Genomic DNA, 25900 nt, shown 5'->3' on the forward strand with positions numbered 1-25900 from the left:
AAAGAGAGATGTCAAAATTCATAGGAGCATTGGGTAAATAGAATAAAACTAATTCCATAGGCTTCAATTGAACAGTTCATTTGCGGCTGAATTCAGGCAAAATCTTTGCATTTTAAGAATTCTTGTCCGTACGTTAAGTGACTCCTGTAATTTTATTAAAATGACAGTTATAAGAATGACTTTTAAGTTGTTGTAAATTGTTGTTCTCCACTGAAGATCTGATTTCATTCTTCTGCATGTAGATCCGTACTAGTAAACCATACTAGGCAAGGCATCCAATCATGATTGAAAAAGATCAACCTGTAGTCATCCAAAGCCAGAAAAAATATGTGTGTGTGTGTGTGTGTGGTGTGTGTGTGTGTGTGTTTTGGTACCAGGTATCGAACACAGGGGCACTCAACTATTTAGCCTCATCCCCAGCCCTTATTTATATTTTTTAGAGATAGGGTCTCACTGTGCTGCTTAGCACTTCACTGTTGCTGAGGCTGGCTTTGAATTCGTATCATCTTAGCCTCCGGAGCCACTGGAATTATAGGCATGTGCCAAGGGTCAGAATTGTATTATCCACTCAGGGATGTTTTCTAAAATATCTTCATATAAAATGCTTGCATTATTGATAGATCATCTATTTCCTGTACTTAAAAATCTATGATAGCAAATACATTAGTAATTTGATAGAATTATATAAGACTTCTTAAGGCATTGGCATTGATAAGCTGTTGTAATTCTCAGTTGAAGTAGAATTATTGCCTTATTGGTCAACCTGGATAATAAATTATAATATAATCTATAATTATTAGAAAATGAGTTGTTTTAACTTTAACATATTTATTGTAACAGTGTGTTTTATACAAGTTTTTACTCTTAAGTATTTACTGAAATTGTTTATTTCAAATTGAGTAGCAAGATAGAAATAGGGTATTAATGAAAACAAATCTTCATGTTGATATTGTGGTGTCTGTTGAAGCAAAATAAGTCATTAATTTCCAAATTATTTCATTTCTCAATTGTTTCTAGTCTCTAGCATATACCCTGTTAGAAAGATATCATGTAGATTTTAAATAACTTTTTTTAAAAGTTTTTTTAAACTAACAAGTTGATTTCAGGCATATTTGATAAAGGCTTTCTCCAGAGGACACTTAAATTCAGTTCTTGATTTCTCTGTTCTTAATGATTGTTGGGAATTCTGATATGACACCTGAAATACCTCCAGTCTTTTTTCTCTAAAATTCTAATACAAATTCAGATTTTTTTTGTTCTTTTTTTACATGACACTAGAATGTATTTTGACCTGTTACATGGATGGACTGTACCTTCCCATTTTTGTGATTGTACATGATATGGAATTACACTGATTGTGTGCTCATATATGAACATAGAAAATTTATGTCCAATTCATTCTCCTGTCTTTGCCATTCCCATCCCCCTCCCTTTCCCCACTCTTCCCTGTCCAGTCCACGAACCCCCCCTCTTCCCTCTCTCCTGCCTGTTGTGAGTCAGCATCTGCATATCAGAGAGACCATTGGGCTTTGGGTTTTTTGGGATTGGCTCATTTCACTTAGGAGGATAGCCTTCAGTTCCTTGCATTTACTAGCACTTGCATTAATATCATTCTTCTTTGTGGCTGAGTAATATTCCATTTTGTGTATGTACCACATTTCTTTATCCATTTATCTATTGAAGGGCACTTAGGTTGGTTTTATAGCTTAGCTGTTGTGAATTGAGTTGCGAACACCTGATATGGCAGTGTCATTAGAGTATGCTGATTTTTAAGTCCTTTGGGTTTATGTGATGAATACTTTGAGTGGTTTGGATTGAGAAATTTTTGCTTTATACATTCCTCCATTGATTATGTGTACCTGGGTAGCATCAGGATGGCCTGATTGAGCATGCCTATTGTGACCACAGATGCCAGTTTGGAACAGGGGATGTACAAAAGCTGTCTGATAACACCCCGATACACATTGACCTGAAATGTAAGTACATATTAGTCTGCCTCACATCTTTAAACACAGTTTTTTTACAGGCTGTAGCCAATAGCGCTTTCTGCCTGCAGGAATACTCATACCCATTCTCATTTCTCTCTCTCTCTCTCTCTCCCTCTCTCTCTCTCTCTCTCTCTCTCTCTGTCTCTCTCTGTCTCTCTGTCTCTCTCTCTCTTTCTCTCGTGTGTGTGTGTGTGTGTGTGTGTGATGACCTAGTCTTTGTATTCTTCTCCTTAACAGTGCTCTGCACAAAGTCCTCTTTTATAAAGGTCAAGCTTGTGTATATTTTCTTTTCTCTGTTTTCCCAAACAACTTGGCTATCATGCATCACCTGCTTCTTTAGAGTCTATCTTACAAGAATCTGTGTTACATTTATCTCTAGACTTGCATAAAAATCATGACATTACTTCTGCCCCAGGCATTCAAGTAAATCGTCTCTGCCAAATGTCATTTTTCTATTCAAAGAATATTACCACTAAGAAAAGACATGATGTTACTTCTGCCCCAGGTGTTCAAGTAAATGGTCTCTGCTAAATGTCATTTTTCTACTCAAAGAATATTACTACTAAAAAGTGGATTTGTATTCACAAAGAAACATATTAGACATGTGAAACAACCAGGCACTTAGCAAAATAAGACTGTTAAAAGCAGAAGTCAGTCTTTTTTTTAATATGCTGTCATATCATTTAGAAATCGTTCTCTCATTCCATGTCTCTCTCTTTTGTTGATTTTGTTATCTTTTGCCATGTATAAGCATTTTAATTCAGTGAAATGCCCTCTATTTTTGCCTCTGTTACCTATATTTTTGGGGTAATTTTTAAAAAAATGTTAGCCACGACCGTTATTAAGAATCTTTTTCTTTTTCTGGTGGTTTTATCATTACAGTTCTACATATAAGTCTTTAGTTAATTTGAGTTGATTTTGTATGTGGTGAGAGGTGAAGGTCTAAATTTCATTCTTCTGCAAGTGGTCATCAGTTTTCCCAACACTATTTATTGAAGAGACTGTCTTTTCCACATTGTGTGTTCTTGGTACCTTTGCCAAACATCAGTTGGAGAGACATGGATTTACTTCAGGTCTCTCTACTCTGTTCCATTGGTATATACGTCTGTTTTTTGAACCATCTCTCTAATAACAGTTAATATCCAAAATGTATGAAGAACCCAAAGAACTCAATAACTCACAAACAAATAATGTAATTGATAAAGGGACAAAGGACCTTAAAAGTCATTTCTAAAAGGAAGACATGAAAATGACAAACAGGTATATAAAAAAGTCACATATCACTAATTATCATAGAAATGCAAATTGAGATACCACCTTACATATGTTAGAATGAGAATTTCCAAAAAGGCAAAAAGTAACACATTGCTGCAAGGATAATAGAGCAAAAGGTGCCTTTTTACATTATTTGTAGGACTGTAAATTGATGTAGCCATCGTGGAAACCACTATGGAGATTCTTCAGAAAATCAAAAAAGAACTACCAAATGATCCAGCAATTCCTCTTCTGGTTAGTTATATAATTAAAGCAAATAAAATGAGCTTTCTCAAAAAGTTCTCTTCACTTCCCTGTTGTTTGCAGAATTATTCACATTAGTTGAGATAAGGAATCAGCCTGAATGTCCATCAGCACATGAATAGAAAAAGAAAATGTGTATGTACATGATGGAATTCTATGCAGTATTCATAAAGAAGGAAATTCTGTTGTTGTGACTATGTGGATGAGCCTGGAGGCTATTATTCTAAGAATCATGCACATCAGGATAAATATTGCATGATGTCATTTGTGGGATCTCCAAAAGTGGAACAGAAACAAAGAGTAGAATAGTGGCTGCCAGAAGCCGTGGGGATGTGAGAAGATGTCGTCAAGAGATAAAATTTCTGGTAGATAGGAAGAATAAATTCAGGCTATCTGCTGTGGAATATGGTGACTATAGTTCTGAGAGCATGCCGAATGCTTGAAAATTGCTGAGAGTCAGTTTTAAATATTCTTACCACAAAACCATGATGAACATGTGAGGAAACAAATACCTCAATTAGCTTGATTGAGCTATTACACAATGTATACAAATACCAGTGCATCATGGTATGCACTGTCAAGATAGACAATTTTATTTGTCAATTAAAAAGCAAAAAGAAATAAAAATAAAATCCTGTCATAAACCTAAGTTCTTTGATAGGATTTAAAAAAAATATGATCATGCTTTAGCATTGATAGAAAGTGGATTAGGAAGTACTCTTTTCGCCGTCTATCATGTCCCATCTTTGGAGAGTCAGAAAGCACCTTTCTTAAAAACCACGATGTGATGTAATTGTGTTTTGGGGAAAGACTTATGTATTTGATTGATCCATATGAAGTTACCATTTTTATAAGTAAAAAACATGACAGTTTTCCATATGATCATCTAAATACCAGTGGACAAGAAAAGGAGGGACAGATGTACAGAAACTCATTAGTCCAGAACAAGTTAGCATTAAAAGTAAAAGGCATTTATAATTAACCTGAGGATGCAACTTGATGTATAAAAAAGTATAATTAAATAGGGACTATATTTATTGTCGTTCTTTAGATTACACAATATTGTTTCCTACAAAGAAATGGAAAGTCTTATCAACATAGATGAATTTAATTTCTTCTATGAACCACGTATCTAAGATTTGAAGGTCATCAGAACTTTTCCAGACACTGTCTACCCACCACTAAACTTAAAATATTTATTATAAAAATTTAAATTCTCATGTTATATAACTTTATCATGTGAACATCATTTTAGTCCAAATAGACAATGGGATAATTGTAAATGAATTAGTAGTAATGAATGACACAAATAACACTTGACATATCAAATGCTTACTATATGTCCTGTACTATTTTAAGGATTTTGTTATATATGACTGATGTGATATGTATAATACAATTAGAAAAAGTAACATAGTAATCTGTGAGACTTCATTTTCATTGCAATTTGTGACTGTAATTTGTAATTTTGAGGTCTAATCTCTAGGAAATTAAACACCCCAAATTAAACTAACGTGTGAATACTGACTAGACTGAAAATTAAGTTTAAATGTCTCCTATGAAAAATAAGAAATTAGCTTTAAAAGTCAAAATGTGATGTTGACCGATATCCCTATTGTTTGAATCCTATAAAAACAAATAAATATCCTGGTCGAAATTTTATATACTCGTATGCAAAGAAAATATGCATGAATGTATGTATTTGCTGCATATGTGCTATTTTCTTTGCAAAATAATGAAAGGTTTCTGGGACCTTGGAAAGTGAAGAGTACTGCAATGATTTTAGCAATTCTTGGAGTTAAATTCATCTTGGTTTAGAAAGCTAATTTGTTTTGCATAAACTTTTGATTCATTTTCCTTTTTCTAGTTAACCAGTTTTCTTTTTTAACCTTTATTTATGAAATCACACTTTGATTCTGACTGTGGAATCTCTGACAGCTTTACTTCTATAGGGCTAAATTCCAACAGTGTTAATGTTGACTCAAGCTCTTTATAGTCTCTTATTGATATTCTCTAGTCTTTAGAACTTCGTTTATATTTAAAATAAAGTTAAAATCCTTTTCAAGTTTCTTAAATTTCTTTGAGTGTGTGGCATGCATTTTTGTTATGTTCCATGCCTTAGGCTACTCATTATTGGAAAGTGTTATATTTTATATTATATGATTCTTTAAAAGCTTAGAATGTAAGAGTTGAAGAAAGCTTTTAGAATAATATTAGAGATTCTGAATTTCCAAGTAAGTACATTTTTCCCTTTCTAAGTATAATTGAGATTTCCAAGAATTTTTACTGAAGAGTAATTTGATATTCAGAATTTTGTAGTTTCAAAAAAGACTAAATTGTTAGAGGAGATATAAATAATTCAATAAAGGACTGAAGGCAAAATATCATGTACTAGATAAATTTATGTAAAGGTTCCTATCTATCTGATCCAGCACTAAGCTGAAGTCTTCAAGGTCAGAGGATTGCAAGCTTTGTGATACAGGTAGTTTTTCTTTTACTCTCTTCCTGACAACCATTGGATTAATCCTGCCCATACCTCCTGTATATCTCAATATAACAGTGGAGGAAAGATAGAAGACAGACCAGAGCCAGTACAGAGCCATCACAGATACAAGTGAATATGTTACTAGTGTGATATTTAGATACATATGTGTATTTGCCTAAGTATGTATATAGACACATATGTATATGTAGTAACATTCACACACACTTGTCTTTATACTACACCACTACTATACAAAATGGTGCAGACCTATGATTGAATGACAGTTTGTTCTCGTTTTAATTTTTAAAGGAGGTAAAATGAGATTAACTTTTTTTTTGATCAAGCATCAAGTTCACACATTTGTAATTTCACAGGACACACAATATCTACAAAATGTTTGTGTTTCATAGGGGTAGTTACTGAGGGAGCAATAGTAGTTTTGGCAGTTTCCTAAAATGGGCAAAGGTTAAACCTAAACTCCTCTTAATTTTCAGGAACTTAATGACTATTCTAAATTTATAATTTAAAATCTTGATGCTGCCTCTCTTTTAGGAACAACATAAATGATAGGTTTTATATCTGAAATAAAAATAATTTACTATCATTAATTCTCCTCTTTTGACTACTAAGCATAATACCCTGCCGAAAGCATTTATGGAAAAATGTTTGTTAAAAATATTTAGTCAGTTGTCTGTGTTAGAGGAAAAATGTCCAAGACTCTTGACCTACAGGTACCATCTTTGAAATTTATTTAGTTTCATCCCCTTGATTTCTTTTGTCTCAGAGTCACAAGCAGTGATTGAGGATGACTAAAGCAACTTGTTTGACCTCTGTTCTGGTACTTGCCAAATTATTTTGGGCCAAAAAAGTCCTGTGTATTTTATCAACATAGTAACCAAAATTCTCAGTTTGCTCATTTGATTGTGTTTCATCATTTTCCCCACATTGTGTCCCTTAAGTTGTTTTAAGATTTTATTAGCCAATCCCTCATTTTCCTGGAATTTGTACTTGGAAGTTCACCAGATAAACATCAAATCAATAATACTTAATTGAACTCTATGCTGTGTTTATTTCACAATGCTTAACTAATCTCCCCCAGTAGAATAGTTCAGTGCTATTTTCATAATGTGAATAGTCTTATGAGCCCTAAAAATATTTTTTGTTGTAGTCAGTTATTAATTATGAGGCAAAGCTTCATTCTTTTTTCTCCCTTGGTGTGTAATCATACTACTTACTGTTTATCATAGAGTGAATCTTGTGTATACATAAATTGGTTATGTATACTTCAATTGCATATGGTTTATGAATATTCTGTAATTTTTCCACTATATAAGATCTGTTTGAATTAATACTATTTTTTAGTTATGTGAATACCCATCTTATTCAAGCAGGCTGTCAGAAATGTCATCTTTATCTTTGATGAAGTGACTTAAGCCCAGACTATTTCATTCTAGTTATAACGTGATTGCTAATGTCTTTAAATAATATACAAAGAATATATTTTGTATGTTTAAATAGAATACCCCCTGCGTGATACAAAGCATATTATTTTGTCCAGAGCAAAAACAAAACACAAACCCAAAAAGAACAACCAGGCACGCATATAGTTCACACTTATTTATTTTCCCATTACTATAAAAATTTGATTTATCATAATGGTACTTAATTGTGTTGAACACTGAATCCAATCAGTTTCCCAAGGAAAAAGGACAGGATTAAAAAAGGACTTTGGTAAGATTGGAATGGAGTACTGAAATACATTAATTAGTTTGAGGCATGTTTTAATAAAAGCAGTGCTTTATTAAATGTAATTTTATTAAATGTTCATTAATTCATTATTAAATGTTATTAAATAATATGAAGTAGATAATGTGTTCACACATTGAACAATGTGTTGACAAATTTAATTTTTACTTCTTCTAAAAAACCATAATCTTTGCATTCAGTTCATTGTACTTCAGTGTGAATATCGTGTAGTATATGTCTGTGAATCCTTCAGTGTAGAAATATGAGAGATTATAAATCTGCCAGAAACCAAATATAGAAAACTTTTATGCTAAAGCATACAAATTCCTATATAATCACCTTGTAAACATTAGAAATAATGAAAGGCTTAATCTAAGCTCTTAAATAACCTACGTAAACATTTTTTTTTAATGGGTGCACATAGGGATAGCCAACACAGTTAATAATGTTAAACAATCTTAGGGTAAAATCATTGGTTTCTTTAAATTTTGAAATGAGGATTATGAAAACAGTCATACTTTAGAAGCAACTAGGTTCACATTTTCATTGGATACAAAGCAATTAAATATTAACACTTCACACAAATCTTAAACTAAAGCTTTTCTTTGTTATAAAAGCAAATGCAAATACATAAAATGGTCTTAAAGCAACTTGAGTACAGTTGTTCCTTTATATCTGTGGTTTCCACATCTGTGGATTCAGTCAACCACAGATCACTCATAATGTATGTAGTTGGACCTCTTCCTGGCTGCAGCTCTACTAAACATGTACAGGCTGATTTGTCATTCTGTACACAATACAGTATAAAAACCATTTAGATACTATTTACATTGTATTAGGTATCATGTAGAGTCTGTGATGACTGATAGTACCAGGAAGTGTGTGTGTACATGATATGCAGATACTATACCATGTTACTTAAGGGATTTGAGCATCAGTATACTTCAGTACCTGAGGAAAAGTCCAGAAATCATTCTCTACAGATCAAGGGACAACCATATATCAAATGAAGAAGTTATTAAATGATTGTTTTGAATAACTCCATATGCAGACAAATCTCATTTTTAATGTCATTGATCAAGATGAGACTTATGTAACTTCCTTTTTGTAGCTATGTTCTGTGTAATGTCTTTCTTACAGATAATGGTTGAAAAATTAAGAGAGTGTAATAGAGATGTTTTGATTTCTACCTAACAGGTCACTTGGTGTTGGCAGATTGTAACTAAAAGATGATGTGTAAACTAATATGATTTAAATTCTCTTTGTTCTTTCAAATGAGAAACAAAAGAATACAATTCCAAGTTTAATAACAAAATTTATAAAACAATTTGACTTCATGTTTGAAAAAAGATTATACAATGTCATAAAATATAATGCCTGTATATTTGTGTGTGTATATATACGCTCACATATGTATGAAGGTAAATAGGTAGGTGGGTTGATTCATTGATTCATATAGGAAAGATACCACATTGCTACTTCTACTATAAGAGCCAATTTCCAACAATTTCCTATATTTTTCCTGCACTTCTTGGTCTTACCAAGTCTTTTTTTATGGTTCCAGCCCAAGTTATTCTGAGATTTAAAGTAACACAAACACAAATTTACCCATTTATTTGATAAGCATCTCATTGGGGCAACTGTCCTATGCTGGGCTGTATAAGGGTAGAAATAATCAAGCTTCACCAAAGTTTTTAAACTCAGAATCTACCTCTGTACTCTTGTGTGGATGAATTGAGGTTGACATGTATATCTGGTTTATGTGTGGTTGACTGTACCTTATTTGCAGGGATTTCATATCAAAGAACCAGAAAATTATGATATCTATTCACAATATGGAGAAAGAATCCTAGAATGCACAAAATCTCTTGGATTCTGCAATGTCTCAAGAGCTTCAACCTCTGATATATGTAAAAATGGACACAATTTATAGAAAAGTTTGAGCCACTGTGTGTGTGTGTGTGTTTGTGTGTGTGTGTGTGTATGCATGTGTGCACTCTGTGGGTCGCTGTCTTATCACGCAGCGGGGATCCTCATCCATCATTCTCAGCTCACTTCTAGTCAGTGCATCTTCTCCCATGAAGAAACTCATGAAAGCAGCAGCACTCTGCCATTATCCTAGGTGGACCAATTTCTTTTTCTTAGAAGGTTGTACCCCTGACCTGTGACCACTCCCTTAGGTGTCTTTCAGGACCACTTGGAACTCTTGCATCTAATCCATCTTGGTTTAATGTTTAATGATACACTTTATCACACCAGGCTGAGCAAAGAAGGACAGGAGGAAAAGAAGGAAGTGGAGGAAGTCCTGAAGAACTCATTGGATGAGGGCCGTGAGACATCCTCCAGTCGCTATGAATTGCCTGACATCCACCAACCTTCCTGCTCCAGTGTTGACCTCTTGCTGAGCATGAAGTCTCTTCTCTGGATGCAGATTGGGGGTAGTTCATTAAAAGAGAACTGTACTCCTCTCAGTCATATTTCTCAGGGTGCAATGAAACTTCAGGATGGTGAACCCAGGAATAACCAGAGTAGGGTGGTTGTGGAGACTACAGCAGCCTCGCAGGCACCACTGATGCATGTGTGTAGCAGAGGTCTGCATGCTCTCTTTCCTCCAAGCTATAACAGCTGATCCTCCATAATATCTGTGCTAATTTTTGATCCCGAACAGTAAGTCTACTTTGAGATTAGTGACTGTATAAATAGGTTAGTACTCCTGATTTCCTCACAGGAGATAGTGTTGGCATGGTCTCTCATTAGTGTCTTAGAATATTCCAGAAGGCCTGAACTGGAGCCTGATATATTCCACTCCCTTTAATAGAAATTACCCTGTTTTCTCACTAGCACAAAAGGTCTTTTCTCATGGAAGGTCTGTAGATACACACATCATTTCAGTTCCCAGTATATAATCTCAAATCTCCCAAGAAATAGCAGCTTCTGGTGTAAGGTATGAGTCTTGAAGAAAGTTTTCTAGAAACCAGTCTTCAATCTTTTCTTGATCACTTGGATAATGAATAGTTTTAACTGATCATCTAAAATGTGAAGCTATTAATTGACCAAACAAGGGATATCTGTCTAGTGACTAAGGAAAGGACACCTTTCCATTTCTCAGAAGATACAACCCAAGACTTCCATGAGTGTCCTCCTCAGAGTTTCCTTTTATCACATAAAGAATGTGCTCATCCTGTGTTTAAATTGGCCCAGGTTTGGTAATGGGGCATAAAGTAAGTTTTTCTTGGGACTGTTTCTGTCTGTATATATTTGCAGATACACAAGGCAATCTGAAGCAAAAGAACCAGTGGACTCCAGGTAAATAAGAAAATCATGGGTCGTTCATGTAATGGTGACATCTTGAGATCGCAGGTCTGGGGAAGAGCAGAAAGTGCTGAATGTACTTATTTCACCATTCTGATAACCAGGAAGGGGATCAATCTTTTTTTCCCCCAGTGATTCTTTTCTTGGTTTCTACCTTCCATTAGTTTTTACCTGTAGTAACGTAGAGAGAGTTCTTCCAACAGTGTTAAACCAAAGTCAGGTTTCCTTTACTCACAGTGAACCACTGCACTCCCTTGTGTAAGGTAGTTAGGAGATGAACATCATTTTCTGTTAGCTTGGCCTGAATTTGTTGACTGGGATCCCATAGCAAGAAATGTGACCAAACCAAACCAAAGTCATATTAAATCAAAATATCAAAGAACAAGGGCTGAATGCCCAGCATCTTTTGGAATGAATAATGTCTTGGGAACCCTTATTTACCAGAACCCTGCAAGGAAAGTGGAACAAAGGACACTGGGGTTGTCCCATCTGTTATGACTGTCACTGTGGCATGACATGCCTGAACCACGCAGGGAAAGATGAGTCTCCTTCCTGATCAGTGGTGTTACCTAACCAGTGAACTGAGCACCTGCTGCCCTCTCTCACACTCCACCTTCCTCAGACTCCCTTGAAACTCACATTCTAAGCAAAGGGGATTGATTTGTTCCTCTTTGAAGGGATAGCCACTCTGCTTTGTGAAGCTCTTCCTTAAAGGTTTTAGTGAAGACCAGGTGAGGAGGTGTGAAGTCCAATTACTGAATGTTTAGCATTCTGCTCTCCTTACATACCAGTGCTCAGCATGGCACTGCAAGAAGAGGAGGACATAAATGGAAGTGCTGATGGACTCATGAGATGGGGTGTTTTCAGCTCATTCCAGCTGTCTTGGCTTGTCTCACTCCACTGGCTTCCCAAGAGTCCAGCCTCCTGGACGAGGAGCATGTGGTTTACTCTGGATGTGGCAAGTGAGTACATCCCTTAGAAGAAGAAGACTTCTCAGGTAACCTCAGCATTCTTTAATTTCAGCCCTCTGGGAGGGTAGGGAGATCTCCTCGCATCCAGGTACTGTATCACTCATTGGTTTGAGTAAAACACTAGGACCAGGTTTGAAGCACAGTCATTGGGTGGGTCAGGTAGTTTGCACTCTTCCTACTTACAGCCACACCGTCCCACCTGGGCACTCACTGGCAAATGCAAGGTATGGAGCAATGCAGGCAGGGGTGAGGAGAGTGAATGTATCCAAGGAAACTCAGACAGTTCTTCAACATGCAGATGCCTCATCATCAGTCCAAATGATTGTTTTGCAGTGAGTTATCTGACTTTTCCTCTACTTGTCCTGTTAAATGTAAATTCTCAACAATGTTCTTTGAACGCTCATGGCTATCCAAGAAGGATGGCAAAATCACATCTATTTTTGGAAATGGTACCATGTTTTCTTGGCTCCAAGCAAGAGGCATATGTTTCTTGTATGGGTCACTTTATAGCAAAAACCAAAGAAACTCAAAAATAAAAATATCACATGCAGTCCTACCATTAAGTGTCAGAAGAACTGGGCTTCTATCAATGACTCAGGAGCATGTCTTCACTGGGCCACAGCTTATAAAATGTAATGAGAAAAGAAAATGTTGCAGTTTATAAGAAAGAAGCCAGAATCACAATTGGAAGGTGTTTGAGAGAGAGAGAAATCCCATTTTCCCATTCTGAAAATGTCTGTATCCCACCATAGGAAATATTATTTTCTGATCCAAGTTCAGGTGTAAGGACTGCATCAATTAAGCCAGAAGATATCAGAAAAGAGATTCTGCCTTCTACTTAAGTCAGCATCTCAAAAACATTCCTCACACAGGAAGACCCTGATAGCTACCAGGGGCAGGACATTCAGAAGTAACTGGCTGAGGGCTGCAGGCTGGCAGAAAGCCTTGCCTTAGTCTCAGTGCAGGTTGGGTGGGCTTGATCACACTGAGGTGCTCTGAAGTCCCTGGTTCACGGGACAGTCCACCCCTCCACCAGTAACATTTCACCAAATGTTCTGGTTTCTCCATCACAGTCAAGGCCATGGCAGGATGAGTACAGTGTGGGTGGGAGCAAAAGGACAGCTGCATTATATCGAAGGCGATGGTATTCCAATTCTCTCTGTCCTCCTTGATGGTATGTGGCCTCTAGGGCAAGAGATAGCAATTACCAGTGCTCAGGGACAGGAGGCAGATTCTTAGAGGGCAGAGAGACTGCACTAGTAAAGTTTCCACAGCTCTTCCTGAGCTCTGGCTTTATACCTGTAGGCACATGGTTCACTTCTGCCTTCTGGTGTTTTTGCTTTCTCTCCTGTAAAGTGAATCCAATAATGTGTTGCATTTAGCTGTAGCAATTGAATGAAGGGATTCCCATGGATTTATTTTAAGATTCCATAGTGGTGGTTCATGTTTGGGGTTGCTTCAGTTAAAAAAAAAAGAATGTGGTGGTAGAAATATTGGTTCATATTAGAACAGATTCCAAAGAAAAATTGCCCATAGTACACTGCAGAAGCCACCTTGGAGATGAGCACCAAATTCTCAATATGGAAAGAAATGCACAACAGGGAATAGGTTCTGTTTGAGGACTGTGGAGAAATGCAGAACACCTAAGCCTGGGAATGAGCTTTGTATAAAGAATAGAGATGTAACTATAGGAATCCAGAAGAACCTGGACAAGCATTCAGTGACCATGAGACAAAAGTACGTTTAGACTCTACCATTGAACTCAGAGCCTGCCATAATGATCTAGACACCTCATGAGTGCACATGAAGGATAAGCACATCAACACAGAGCATTTCTTTAAATTCAACATATGAGATCATTCAGTACAATCCTGTGTGTGCATCCTAAATTCATAAACACATAATTTATGCCAGCAGGGTCAGGTAGGCTGCTATATGGAAATGTGCAAAACAGAGCTACTTAATGACTTTGGACATTTCTCATTTGTTTTGCAGAATATGATGAGACAGATGAAGAAGAAGATGGAGAGTCACTAGATTCCGTGTAACAATGAATGATCAAGGCTAATAAGCAAAGGTCGTATAATGGGGTTTGAGTGTTCTAAAATACACATCGTGAGGTCAAAATTAGCTGTGAACGCCATAATCAAAGGTATAAATTGACTGTTTGCCATGATATTGTTCACATAACCAAAGATGACATAGTCCTCTTTCCAGGTAATTGATTTTCTTTATGATAGTTGTAGAGTGGAACTATTCAAAGGGATCTAAGGAGTCTTGGGGACTTCTTGCCCTTAAAAAAAAATCACTTGTTGCTTTCTATACCCTGAAGTGAGAATGATATGAATAACTTGTTTCTGGACTGTTATCCCAAGATCATGACCTGTTCTGCCATAACAGAAATACCACATACACAACAACAACAACATATCATATGATGTCAACTATTGATAGGAAGACCCTAGAAGGCACAAATTCTCTGCAACTTTCCAAATGCCGGAGGTTGTATTTGCTGGATAGGTGGGTAAAATTTAGCTTTGTTTATGCGCTTCACCGACCCCTATGGTTTTCACTCTGAACTCTTTCCTGTTCTGTTATCTCTGTAATTGCCACACTGAGGCAGAGCCAATGCAGTGTCCATCTATGATGAAAATCATCTTTTAAACAGATGGCAGTGTCTCTGAAATCCCACAGTTCCTAGGCTGTATTTCCTTTCTCCAGCTCCCTCAACTCCGCTTCCTCTTTATTCTGGGAGGCGTGGTCTTCATCAATCTTTGCACATTTACACTTCTCTAAGGCCCATCTTTTAGAACAAGACTAAGTCATCCCTGAAGTCTTTTTTCAGTCAACCTTTAACTTTTATACAAATGAAAAAGTTAAAACTGACCAGAGCCCTGATTACAAACCCTAAATTGCAATGTGAGTTTATAGGTGGGAAACACAAACTGCTCTGAGGACAGTTTGATCTTCAGCATCATATGCACAGTGATGTATCTGACTCTCATGGACTCATTGAAGGGGTCCTAACAAGAAGACTTTTGATGACATCGTAAAGGGACTTCATTCTAATTACAGTGGTCTGCAACCACTTTTTTGCATTCATTGAGTGGACCCTGCTTAGTGCCTCAGTGCTTGGGCTTCAACGGAAACTATGACTAGAGAGATAGATAGAACATAATCTTAGCTTTCCCAGAGCTGTCAATCTGGTGACCAGCAAATCCAAGAATTGATAATGTGCTAATTGGTGAACATAGCCAGTGCTGTGTCAAAAAATGTTTGTAGTCAAGTTGAGGCTCCTACTGGTTGCTTGTAACAGGTCTCTGCATAATAATGGGCGACTTCTCAGACTACTACCAACACCTGGTCTCTAGATTATCTCATAGAAATTCATATTCTCACTGTTTGGAGATGATTCTGATGACATCAGAAGCTACTGAGTGTGTTCTGGCCAGCTGGAGAAAGAAAAGAGGCAAGGTGCGTGAGACATATAAGTTCATGCTTGTGAAAATTGTCATGATGTTTTCTCTGGACCTCAGCATTCTCTGTCCACATCAAAACAAACTGATGTTGTTCATATCCCTCCACACGTAACTCTTATTTTTTCTTAAAGTTCATTTCAAATGCAGGGAAAGAACTGAAGTAATTTTCAGGTTTGCAGTACAAAGGGAGGACAGTGTGGCTAAAATCCTGGTTTTCTTATGTTCAAGTGAATGGCAGTTGATAACTCTTGTGTTCTTAAGATCAACTAACACCCTTGCTTTGCTCCTCTGTTTACCTTATCATGTTTATAAACTGTAAAATCTCCACTTTTCTAGAGCACTTACATCTTAGGTGAGCTAAGCTCAATGAATACATTTGCTGAGCTTCTATGGGTAAAGCATTGTGCTTGTTTCATTGGGCCATGCTAGGAAGGGTATCCAGCCCTAACTGAAAGGGGCTTAAAATGTCCTCTCCAAATTCAGCCATGGTTCTCAATAGGTGAGAACATCAACAGCAGACACCAATAGACCAATCTGGTGAAGGGAAGATTGCAGTGAAGAGCAGAGTCAGCACTGGCCTCTATTTGCTGTGGATTTGGTACAAGAGGAATCTGGAAAATCTCTTCCAATGAGTGTCCCACAGTTGAGGGTTCACAAACACAGCATGGTTTCCCTTCATGTTTCCATTCTCAGATCATATTTAAATGGTAGCAAAATCAAGGGAAGCCACATAGAGATGGTCTGGAAAGCCTGAATATGTGTTTGTGTAGAAAGTGAAGCCAAAGGAATTCAATATGAGTGGGGTTAATTGTTCTATAGTGAGAGAATATTCTCTGCACTTGGTAGCTTCTTGTGTGTTTTGGAGAAAATACATTCCTAAATGACCCAATTGGTGGCCCTATACCAAGTAGCAAAGACTTTCACTGACCCCAGAGTGGCCCCTCATGCATTAAACAAGCTGGAAAGATGGCTATGACTCTGGGGCCAAGAAAGGAAAGGCATCCTTGGTAGGAGACATAGGAGGAGGAGGAGTTTGTCCACTGGGCAGATAGTAGTGGAGAAAAGGACTTGAGGTTTCTGAAACAGGATGTGAGCTGGGTCAGAGTAGCATTGTTTCTTAGAAAAGGAGTGCAGAACTTTGAACCAAGTGAACACTTAATATGTACTGTACGATCTGCAACAATTCTCTACCAAATTCATCTTGTCTTCGCGTGAACCAATAGGAACTTTTCTAAGGGAAGTGAGGACTTCCTTTAGAGCCTTATACACCAACAAATGTTCCAGAGAGACAAGAGGTCAAAATTTTTAAAAAAGATAATATTGATAACGTGCAGAAAATAATTTCAAACACTCATAGTTTACTTTTTTAGTGTTACAGAGTAATCTTTGTTCTATATTTTTTATGGCTTTAGAAATAATGCGTGGAAATTCAGGGAAGAACATGTTAACTGTTTTCCTGTTGCCAGTTTGCATTTTTCACTTGAGAAAAAGCTTTAAGTTCTACTTTAATATTAAAGAAATAATGAGGAGACTACTGGGTAGCCCTGTAGATAATACATCTTTTTAGGAAACCATTTGTGCTTTGAGGATTCTCAACATACACACTTAGAGGAAATGTGAAATATGGTGAGTTTGGGGAGGAATTGCAAATAGAAGTTGGTAATATTGGCATGAGGGTACACAACTACTGAGACCGGCAGATGAGTGGTGGTCCACACCTGTGGTGACCTTCTCCCTTCTCAAGAGACCAGAGAATCAGTCTGGCCACTGGAAGGGAGGGGCTCCTCACATTCCATGACACGTCCCACCTTCTAATTCTGTTAGCCTGTTACCTGGCGCACTCAGCCCTACCTCCTCAGTGCTGTCTGAGTTGTAGCTACAGACAGAGCCTTGTTTGGAGGTGAAGGACTTTCAAGTGTTGTGGGTTGTTGATTAATCTGTTCTCAACAGTAAGTTAATCATGACTGCTACTGTCGTCCCTTAGTCCTGGTGAATACTACTTGGTTTCATTTGTTTTTAACCTATAACATGCCTGGGTTTCTTCTTTGTAGGCCCTGGCTGTGAAGGTACTGCTAAAAACATCATGGCAGTACCTGTCAGTTCTTCTCCTAATGTAGGGGAAGAAATGGATCTTGAAGAAGTCGTCCTGGAATTGCATTCTCAGTTACAACAGAGCAAGCAGGCTTTCCAGGACCTCAAAGAAAAATTTCTCATTTGTACATCTACGATGTACTCCCTGGCAAAGCAGCTCCAGAAGTATCGTAAGTTGTAGATGAGTTTAGATAAGTTTGCAGTCACTAAAGTGAGGTGTGAAGATCTGTTTCCCCTCTGAGAATAAGATTTTTCTCCAAAATTTATTCTCCTTTGTTTCCTCAACATACATCCCATTGTTAGCACATTTCTGCAAGAATAGGTATTGGTATTTTTGCCTTCCTTTTGCTGACAATGGAATAATGAGGCACAAAGGCTACAGCAACTTCTAGTTTACAGTGAAGTATTGGGTGGGAATTGGGTTAATTCCCAGCAACTAGAGGCATGGAAATACCTTTTCATCCTCAAGAGTAGCTCACACCTTTTTTATTAGGATCCTCTCTCTACCATATCAGATCCTACAGACATATAACAACCATGTTGTTCTAAAGCTCCTGGACTAATGATCCTCCCTTCAGTTCAAGCTTCTGTTGAGTACTAATTGGACAGCACTTTCTGGTAATGCTGGGAACCAGTGTGATAGAGCCCAGACCTTCTTTAAGGGAGTTGAATATGGTCTACTGCTAACAGAAACATGGTATCTAGGAGTGATACCACAGACCAGGAACTCTGTTGGTGAGGGGAAATCCCTGGTTCCAGGGATCCAGGCTCTTGTTGGAACTGCAGGAGAGACTTCTCCGTGCACTACAGTGGAAGGTGTTTCTGGAACATCAGAGAATCCATAGCACACACTAGATCAAAGTGAGAATAAGGGTAGGTGGGGGAAACCACCAGCCCCAGGGAAATCCAGTCGGTGCTGCAGGGCAGGCCCTCCCCTCCCATAGTTAGCCTGGAAATGGAGCCCATTGCCCTTTTCCATAAGGTGGGCTGTTGGGACTAAAGGAATCATGGAAACAGGGACCTGTGTTAATCACTGTCCTTAGAAAAAATCTTGCTGCCACTGAGCTCAAATTTTCTTCCTTCACCAGATTTGTTTTCAAAAATTAGTGGTACAATTTTTAATGTGGAAGGAATACCAAAGAAGTAAGTATAGAAGCCTGCTAAGCAATTCAAGAAATGAGGTTTGGAATAAGGCTGACCACATTTTATTAATGTCTTTTCTCAGAATCATATAACTGTAGGAAAAAATTGATGTTGAAAAATTGAATATCCCTCAAGAACCTGTTGGGTTAACTGTGTGTTGCATGCGGGCACCAGCCAGTCTCCTGGGCTCTAATCAAGGAAGGGTTTTATATTTTTTGCCCCCCAGTTTTCTACTCTGCTCTTGTGTTATACAATTCTACATCTATGGTTTGTAATGTACGAATGTGTTAATCCTCTTCAAGATCTTACATCAGTGCCTGGGACCGAGGAAACACCCATAGTTCCTTGTTCTGTTACCTCTCATTTAAGACAAACTTACTAGTGTTGGACATATTTCTTTCAGACGCTTATAGTCTTAAGCCTTACACTTTACCCGAAAGCATCCAGGTACAATTTTTTATCTTGGAGATATTTGCTTTTTCTTGAAGTTGTGAACCCAGGGAACCTTCAGCCCTGTAGTCCTTTGGGGTCTTCCCTGAGCGTACAAGGAATCAATGCCTCATTACTAGCTCAGTATTTAACTTAAGGGACTTTAGTTTTGGTAATGACAGTTGTCCAGGATTCAGTCAGATGTGACACTTTCTGCCAAATACGTTGAATCACTCTGATGACAGTTCCTATGTCCTTGAGCTTCTTTTCTCATCTTTAAAGTGAGGATCATCAAATACCATGTATTTGGGGAGATTTCAAGAGGTGGAGGTCCTGCATAGAGGCTGGGACTGAAGTTCCTGTTGTCCCTGGGGTGGGCCTGCCTCCTCTGAAGGCAGTACCCAGAGTAGCATGTCCAGCTGTCTACTGAGGAAGGCACATCTGTCTCTTTCAGAATGCAACAGGGACAACGACCTAATTGCTTCCGTGTTGGGGGAGAAGATGCAGTTCCATGACGAGGAACTGGCCGAGAGACTGACGGTAGAAGAGCAGCTAAGGTGAGGGGGCTCTGCACAGTGCAGGCAGGAGGGAAGGTATGTGAGTCTGAATTAGGGCAGCTCAGCTGGGGGGAGTAAGAGCTCATTTCAGCAAGAAGAGCACAGAGTCCCATGGCAGGCGCATGCCGCACAGACATTTATAAAACAACTAGGCAAGAAATAATACGGTACAATATGGTCTAAAATTGTTATGAAAAGCTTCATTTCCATTATTTCAAAATGCATCAAGCTAATGTACTCACCAAATCTAAAATTAGGTGAGTTAAATTGAACAACCTAGTTGTGTGACCTTGGGGTAGCCACAAGGTTGTGTAAGGGCTATCTCATTTAGTCTTAGTCCACTTCACCTCCTGACAGGGTAAGGCTCAGTAACCTTTTACTCAGCAGAGATTTCATTCCTTGAATGTGTTGATCTCTTCTACTTTCATTGTTCCCGTTAACCCAGCTGTGTTAACCCCAGGATCAGGACACATTTATGTGTGTGGCTTACATCCCATCTAGGCACAATGCACTATGTCTGTTTCCATGAAGGAATGACCTTGGCCACATGAGTACTAAGGGGCATTTTTATGAAGGAGATTCAGGAAAATGTGCCTTTGATGAGAGAATAGTAGATGAGGGCATGTTGCACAGTCTCAGAGCACTTTCTGATGACAGGAGTGTGCTTTGTGTACCCCCACCCCACAACTTTGCTACAGTCAAGGAGAATTCTGCAAAGAGGACAACTTGGAGATGTTCTCACAGAAATCTGTGTCAAAGTCCATATAATGTATTGTTCAACTCTGTAAGCTCAAATTTTTCTCTATTCTACCTCAGGGAATCCAATATCATTGACCATCAAACCCAGGAGCTGTCTGAGCTGAGGAACAGAGTACGTCATGGGAAAAATGTTTCATTACTTATCAGAGAGCATCTGTGGGAACTCCTCACTCTGCACAGTTCTGACAGCCACAAATTGCATGAACTGCTGGTTTCTATGTATAACCTGGCTGATCGCCTCATCCTCAAACTCAGCCCAGGTAGGCTGGTCTCAGGCCCTGAATACACTGAGCTACATCATGGTTCCTGAATCACAGGAATCTCCACTCCGAAAGTGACCTTTTTTGAACAGCTTTTTGTTTTCCATTTCATATTTAGGGCCTGGTAAAATTAGGGCTGCCTGTATGGGAACTTGGAAGGTAATTGCACCCTAAGACAGTTCTAGCAGTTCAGCTATGTCCTTGAGTCCTGATGGAATGTGGCCTCTAGATGAGGCAGCATCCATTACATATTAAAGTAGAGAAGAGGGAGGTGACAGGAGGCCAGGAGTAAGGAGTTGCCCAACCTCCAGCATGACTGCTTCCCTTAGTAATTGTGGGCCAGGGATGATGTTATTTCTCTTGAATTTCCATTTCTTTATGTCTAAATAAATTCAGGCAGTATTTTAGAGCTATCATGTGTGGAAATGAAATATTGAAGAGCTCATTTAAAAAAGATACAGAACGTGAGACTTTGGAATTTCAGACCTTGACATAGTAGCATCTGATGATGGGAATGTTACTTTATACTTCCAACTCCTTTGCTAGAGAGAATTCCTCCTGGGAACCCAGCGTGGGCTCGATTGCTATGATTGTCATTACTGATAAGGCAGGATTGATAAATTTCTGATTAAAGGCCAATTGACTTCTTTCGATTTACTCTAGTTGTACATTCTGTGTATTTTGGAAAATGTATAATGTCACATACCTTCAAGGTGCAGTGCCCCAGAGAATAGGTTGCCTGTGCTGCATCCCGCCTTCACAACGAACAATCCCATGGCACCCAAGGTCACCTAGGTTAGATTTTCTTCCTTGTCATCTATAGGAGATTTATAAAAATACTTGTATTTTGCACCTGTGTCTGTGAATCATAGTTATTGAATTTTTGCAAAAAGTGGAAGCTCTGTGTCCAGTTAATTTTTTTTGAATTTTTTTTTTTTGTATTGAACTCAAGGACACTTCTATCACTAAGTCACATTCCCAGTCCTATATTGTATTTTATTCAGAGACAGGGTCTCACTGAGTTTCCTGTTACCCCGATGAATTTCTGAGGCTGGTTTTGAACTCACGATCCTCCTGTCTCAACCTCCCCAGCCACAGGGATTAGAAGTGTGCACCACTGCACCTGGAATTGAGTCTATAGTTCTTGAAGATTCAATTCTCTGCTATTATTTGAGCCCTGTGGGTGAGGTGTTGATGCAGAAGCATCACACACTCCTGCGATTCAATCTCAGGTTTTAGTCTGCTTACGCATTGGTCTGTAATTTTGCCAAGTGCTTCCCTGTGTTCCTACATCTCTCCACTCCAGTTAGTCCTCTGAGCATCACCATGATTTGCAGTGGGCCCTGAGAAATATGGTTGGTATGAGTCAGTTCACCTTTGAATGGAGTCCTCATGAGCTGCCTCCAGAGAAAAGTTTAGGCTCACCCAACAGGTCCTCCATTGATATTTATGTATTCATGATCAGGACCCCAATGTGTTTGTAGTGACTTATGTGGAACTACTCAATGACTAACTGGACATTTGTGAATTTGATTTCAGAGAATGGTGCAGAGGAGGAGAGTGGAAAAGAAGATGAATCAGTGGCTCCCAGGTAAAATGAATTTTAAGAGCTTGGATGAGGATGGATAAAATATGAGCAGGGTCCCAGATGAGCAAACCAAGAGGTCCAAAGTGTCCACACAGTTGACATGCAAAGGCAAACAAAAACTGCTGGAATGACTACATTCCTCAGCCAAGGAAGAAGCCTGTCTTTTAACAAGGTGTCCATTTTCTTTATGGTGCTGCTCTGTAAGTAGAGGTAATCTGCCTAATTAAAGTTTTTTTCAACTGTCAGCATCAACATCTCCTTTCTTGTATAGATTAGGATGAGATGTATGCCTAGTTTCCTTATGGTTTATGGGTTTGTAGGCAGGGAAGTTATAGCCTTCAAATTTAAATATGTATATATCTATAGTTTTTTTCCCCCCTCTGTATATACTATGGGTCATGGTTTTATCACACAGGGAGAGTAGAGTCTCCATCCTCCTCAGTTCATTTCTCCCAATACATGAGCCTCTCCTCCTGTCTCCTGCCATGAGGACATCTGCACTCTGCCCACATGCTAGGAGGACCATTTTCTTTCTCTTTGAAAGGAGTACCCTGGCCTTTTGTGACCACTCCCTTAGGCCTCTACTCAGGCCACATGGGACTCTTTTTATAATTTTTTAAATTTATTTTTATTATAAATAAATGGGATACATGTCATTTCTGTTTTTATATGGAGTAACAGCATACCATTTGTGTAATCATACATTTACATAGGGTAATGTTGATTGAATCATTCTGTTATTTTTTCCTTCCCCCACCCCTCCCACCCCTCTTTTCCCACTATACAGTCCCTCCTTCCTTGATTCTTTCACCCCTCCCACCCCCATTATGTGTCATCATACGCTTATCAATGAGAACATCTTCCTTTGGATTTTTGAGATTGGCTTATCTCACTTAGCATGATGTTCTCCAGTTTCATCCATTTACCTGCAAATGCCATAATTTTATTATTCTTTATAACTGGGTAATATTCCATTTTATATATGTGTGTGTGTATATATATATATATATATATATATATACACACACACACACACACACACACATATATACACACCACAGTTTCTTTATCCATTCATCAATTGCAGGACATCTAGGTTGGTTCCACAGTCTGGCTATTGTGAATTGAGCAGCTATGAACATTGATGTGGCTGTATCTCTGTAGTATACTGATTTTAAGTCCTCTGGATATAGGACGAAGAGTGGGATAGCTGGGTCAAATGGTGATTCCATTCCAAGTTTTCTCAGGAATCTCCACACTGCTTTCCAGAGTGGCTTCACTGATTTGCAACCGCACCAGCAATGTATGAGTGTACCTTTTTCCCCACATCCTCTCCAACACCTGTTGTTGCTTGTATTCTTGATAATTGCCATTCTAATTGGGGTGAGATGGAATCTTAGTGTAGTTTTGATTTACATTTCTCCATATTACTAAAGATGGTGAATATTTTTTCATATGTTTGTTGATTGCTTGTAGATCTTCTTCTGTAAAGTGTCTGTTCCTATCCTTAGCCCATTTGTTGATTGGGTTATTTGTATTCTTCGTGTAGAGTTTTTTGAGTTCTTTATATATTGTGGAAATTAGTGCTCCAACTGAGGTATGAGTGGAAAAGATATTCTCCCACTCTGTAGGTTCTCTCTTCGCATTGCTGATAGTTTCCATTGCTGAGAGAAAGCTATTAGTTTGAATCTGTCCCAGTTATTGATTCTTGCTTTTATATCTTGTGCTATGGGAGTCCTGTTAAGGAAGTCTGATTCTAAGCCAACAAGTTGAACATTTGGACCTACTTTTTCTTCTATAAGATGCAGGGTCTCTGGTCTGATTTCAAGGTCCCTGATCCACTGTGAGTTGATTTTTGTGCAGGGTGAGAGATAGGGTTTATTTTCATTCTATTGCATATGGATTTCCAATTTTCCCAGCACCATTTGTTGAAGAGGCTCTTTTCTCCATTGCATATTTTTGGCCCCTTTGTCTAGTATGAGAAAATTGTATTTATTTGCGTTTATGTCCGTGTCCTCTATTCTGTACCATTGATCTACCTTCCTATTTTGGTGCCAATACCATGCCGTTCTTGTTACTATTGCTTTGTAGTATAGTTGAAGTTCTGGTATTGCGATACCCCCTGTTTCATTCTTCCTTCTAAGGATTGCTTTAGCTATTATGGTTTTCTTATTCTTCCAAATGAATTTTATGATTGCTTGCTCTATATCTGTGAGGTATGTCATTGGGATTTTAATTGTAATTGCATTGAATCTGTATAGCACTTTAGGTAGTATGGCCATTTTGACAATATTAATTCTGCCTATCCAAGAACATGGAAGATCTTTCCATCTTCTAATGTCTTCCTCAATTTCTTTCTTCAATGTTTCGTAGTTATCATTGTAGAGATCCTTTACCTCTTTTGTGAGATTGATTCCCAAGTATTTTATTTTTTTTGAGGCTATTGTAAATGGAGTTATTTTCCTCATTCCCTTTCAGCTGTTTCATTGCTTGCATATAAAAATGCTTTAGAATTATGTGTGTTGATTTTATACCCTGCTGTTTTGCTGAATTCATTGATGAGGTCTAGAAGTTTTCTGAAGGAGTTTTTTGGATCCTCTAAATATAGAATCATGTCCTCAGCAAATAGTGACAGGTTAAGTTCCTCTTTTCCTATTCGTATCCCTTTAATTTCTTTAGTCTGTCTAATTTCTCTGGCTAGAGTTTCGAAGACAATGTTGAATAGAAGTGGTGAAAGAGGACATCCCTGTCTTGTTACTGTTTTAAAGGGGGGTTTCAGTTTTTCTCCATTAAGAATGATGTTAGCCATGGGCTTAGCATAAATAGCCTTTACAATGTTCAGGTATGTTCCTACTATCCCTATTTTTTCTAGTGTTTTGAGCATGTAGTTGTGTTGTACATTGTCAAACGCTTTTTCTGCATCAGTTGAAATAACCATATGATACTTACCCTTAAGTCTATTGACATGATGGATTATGTTTATTGATTTATGGATGTTAAACCATCCTTGCATTCCAGGGATGAACCCCACTTGATCGTGGTGCACAATCTTCTTAATATGCTTTTTGATACGGTTTGCCAATATTTTGTTAAGGTTCTATGCATCTATATCCATCAAGGATATTGGTCTAAAATTTCCATTCCTTGATGTGTCTTTTCCTGGTTTGGGTATGAGGGTGATATTAGCTTCATAGAATGAGTTTGGTAGGGTACCCTCCTCTTCTGTTTCCTGGAATACTTTGATAAGTATTGGAATGAGTTCTTCTTTGAAGGTCTTGTAGAACTCGGCTGAGAATCCATCTGGTCCTGGGCTTTTCTTGGATGGTAGGTTTATAATGGCTTCCTCAATTTCATTGCTTGATATTGATCTGTTTAAATTGTGTATATCCTCCTGGTTCAATTTGGGAGGAGCATATGTTTCTAGAAATTCGTGAATGTCTTCGGTAGTTTCTATTTTATTGGAATACAATTTTCGAAGTAGCTTCTCATTATGTTCTGTATCTCAGTGGTGTCTGTCGTGATATTTCCTTTTTCATCACGAATTTTAGTAATTTGAGTTTCTCTCCTTCTCTTT

At 38.0% G+C, this 25900-nt stretch overlaps 1 protein-coding gene across 4 annotated transcripts in view; it reads left to right on the plus strand.

Annotated features, from left to right (window-relative positions):
* The window catches only part of LOC306639399 (uncharacterized protein), an 829262-nt gene that overhangs the window by 788732 nt on the left and 14630 nt on the right, over positions 1-25900 (plus strand). For 3 of the 4 annotated variants that reach the window (XM_079102877.1, XM_079102876.1, XM_079102878.1), the window contains exons 1-8: positions 9161-11043; positions 11841-12011; positions 14016-14097; positions 14742-15494; positions 17551-17760; positions 19617-19719; positions 20536-20738; positions 22278-22329. In XM_079102877.1, the coding sequence (XP_078959003.1) occupies positions 17583-17760; positions 19617-19719; positions 20536-20738; positions 22278-22329 (536 nt within the window). In that variant the 5' untranslated portion in view covers positions 9161-11043; positions 11841-12011; positions 14016-14097; positions 14742-15494; positions 17551-17582. Of the gene's footprint in view, positions 1-9160; positions 11044-11840; positions 12012-14015; positions 14098-14741; positions 15495-17550; positions 17761-19616; positions 19720-20535; positions 20739-22277; positions 22330-25900 lie in introns of those variants that run through there. The other variant, XM_079102875.1, reaches the window with a different exon arrangement.

This window comes from Sciurus vulgaris (genome assembly GCF_902686455.1).
Source record: "Sciurus vulgaris genome assembly, chromosome: 1".
In the NCBI taxonomy this organism is placed as follows: domain Eukaryota; kingdom Metazoa; phylum Chordata; class Mammalia; order Rodentia; family Sciuridae; genus Sciurus; species Sciurus vulgaris.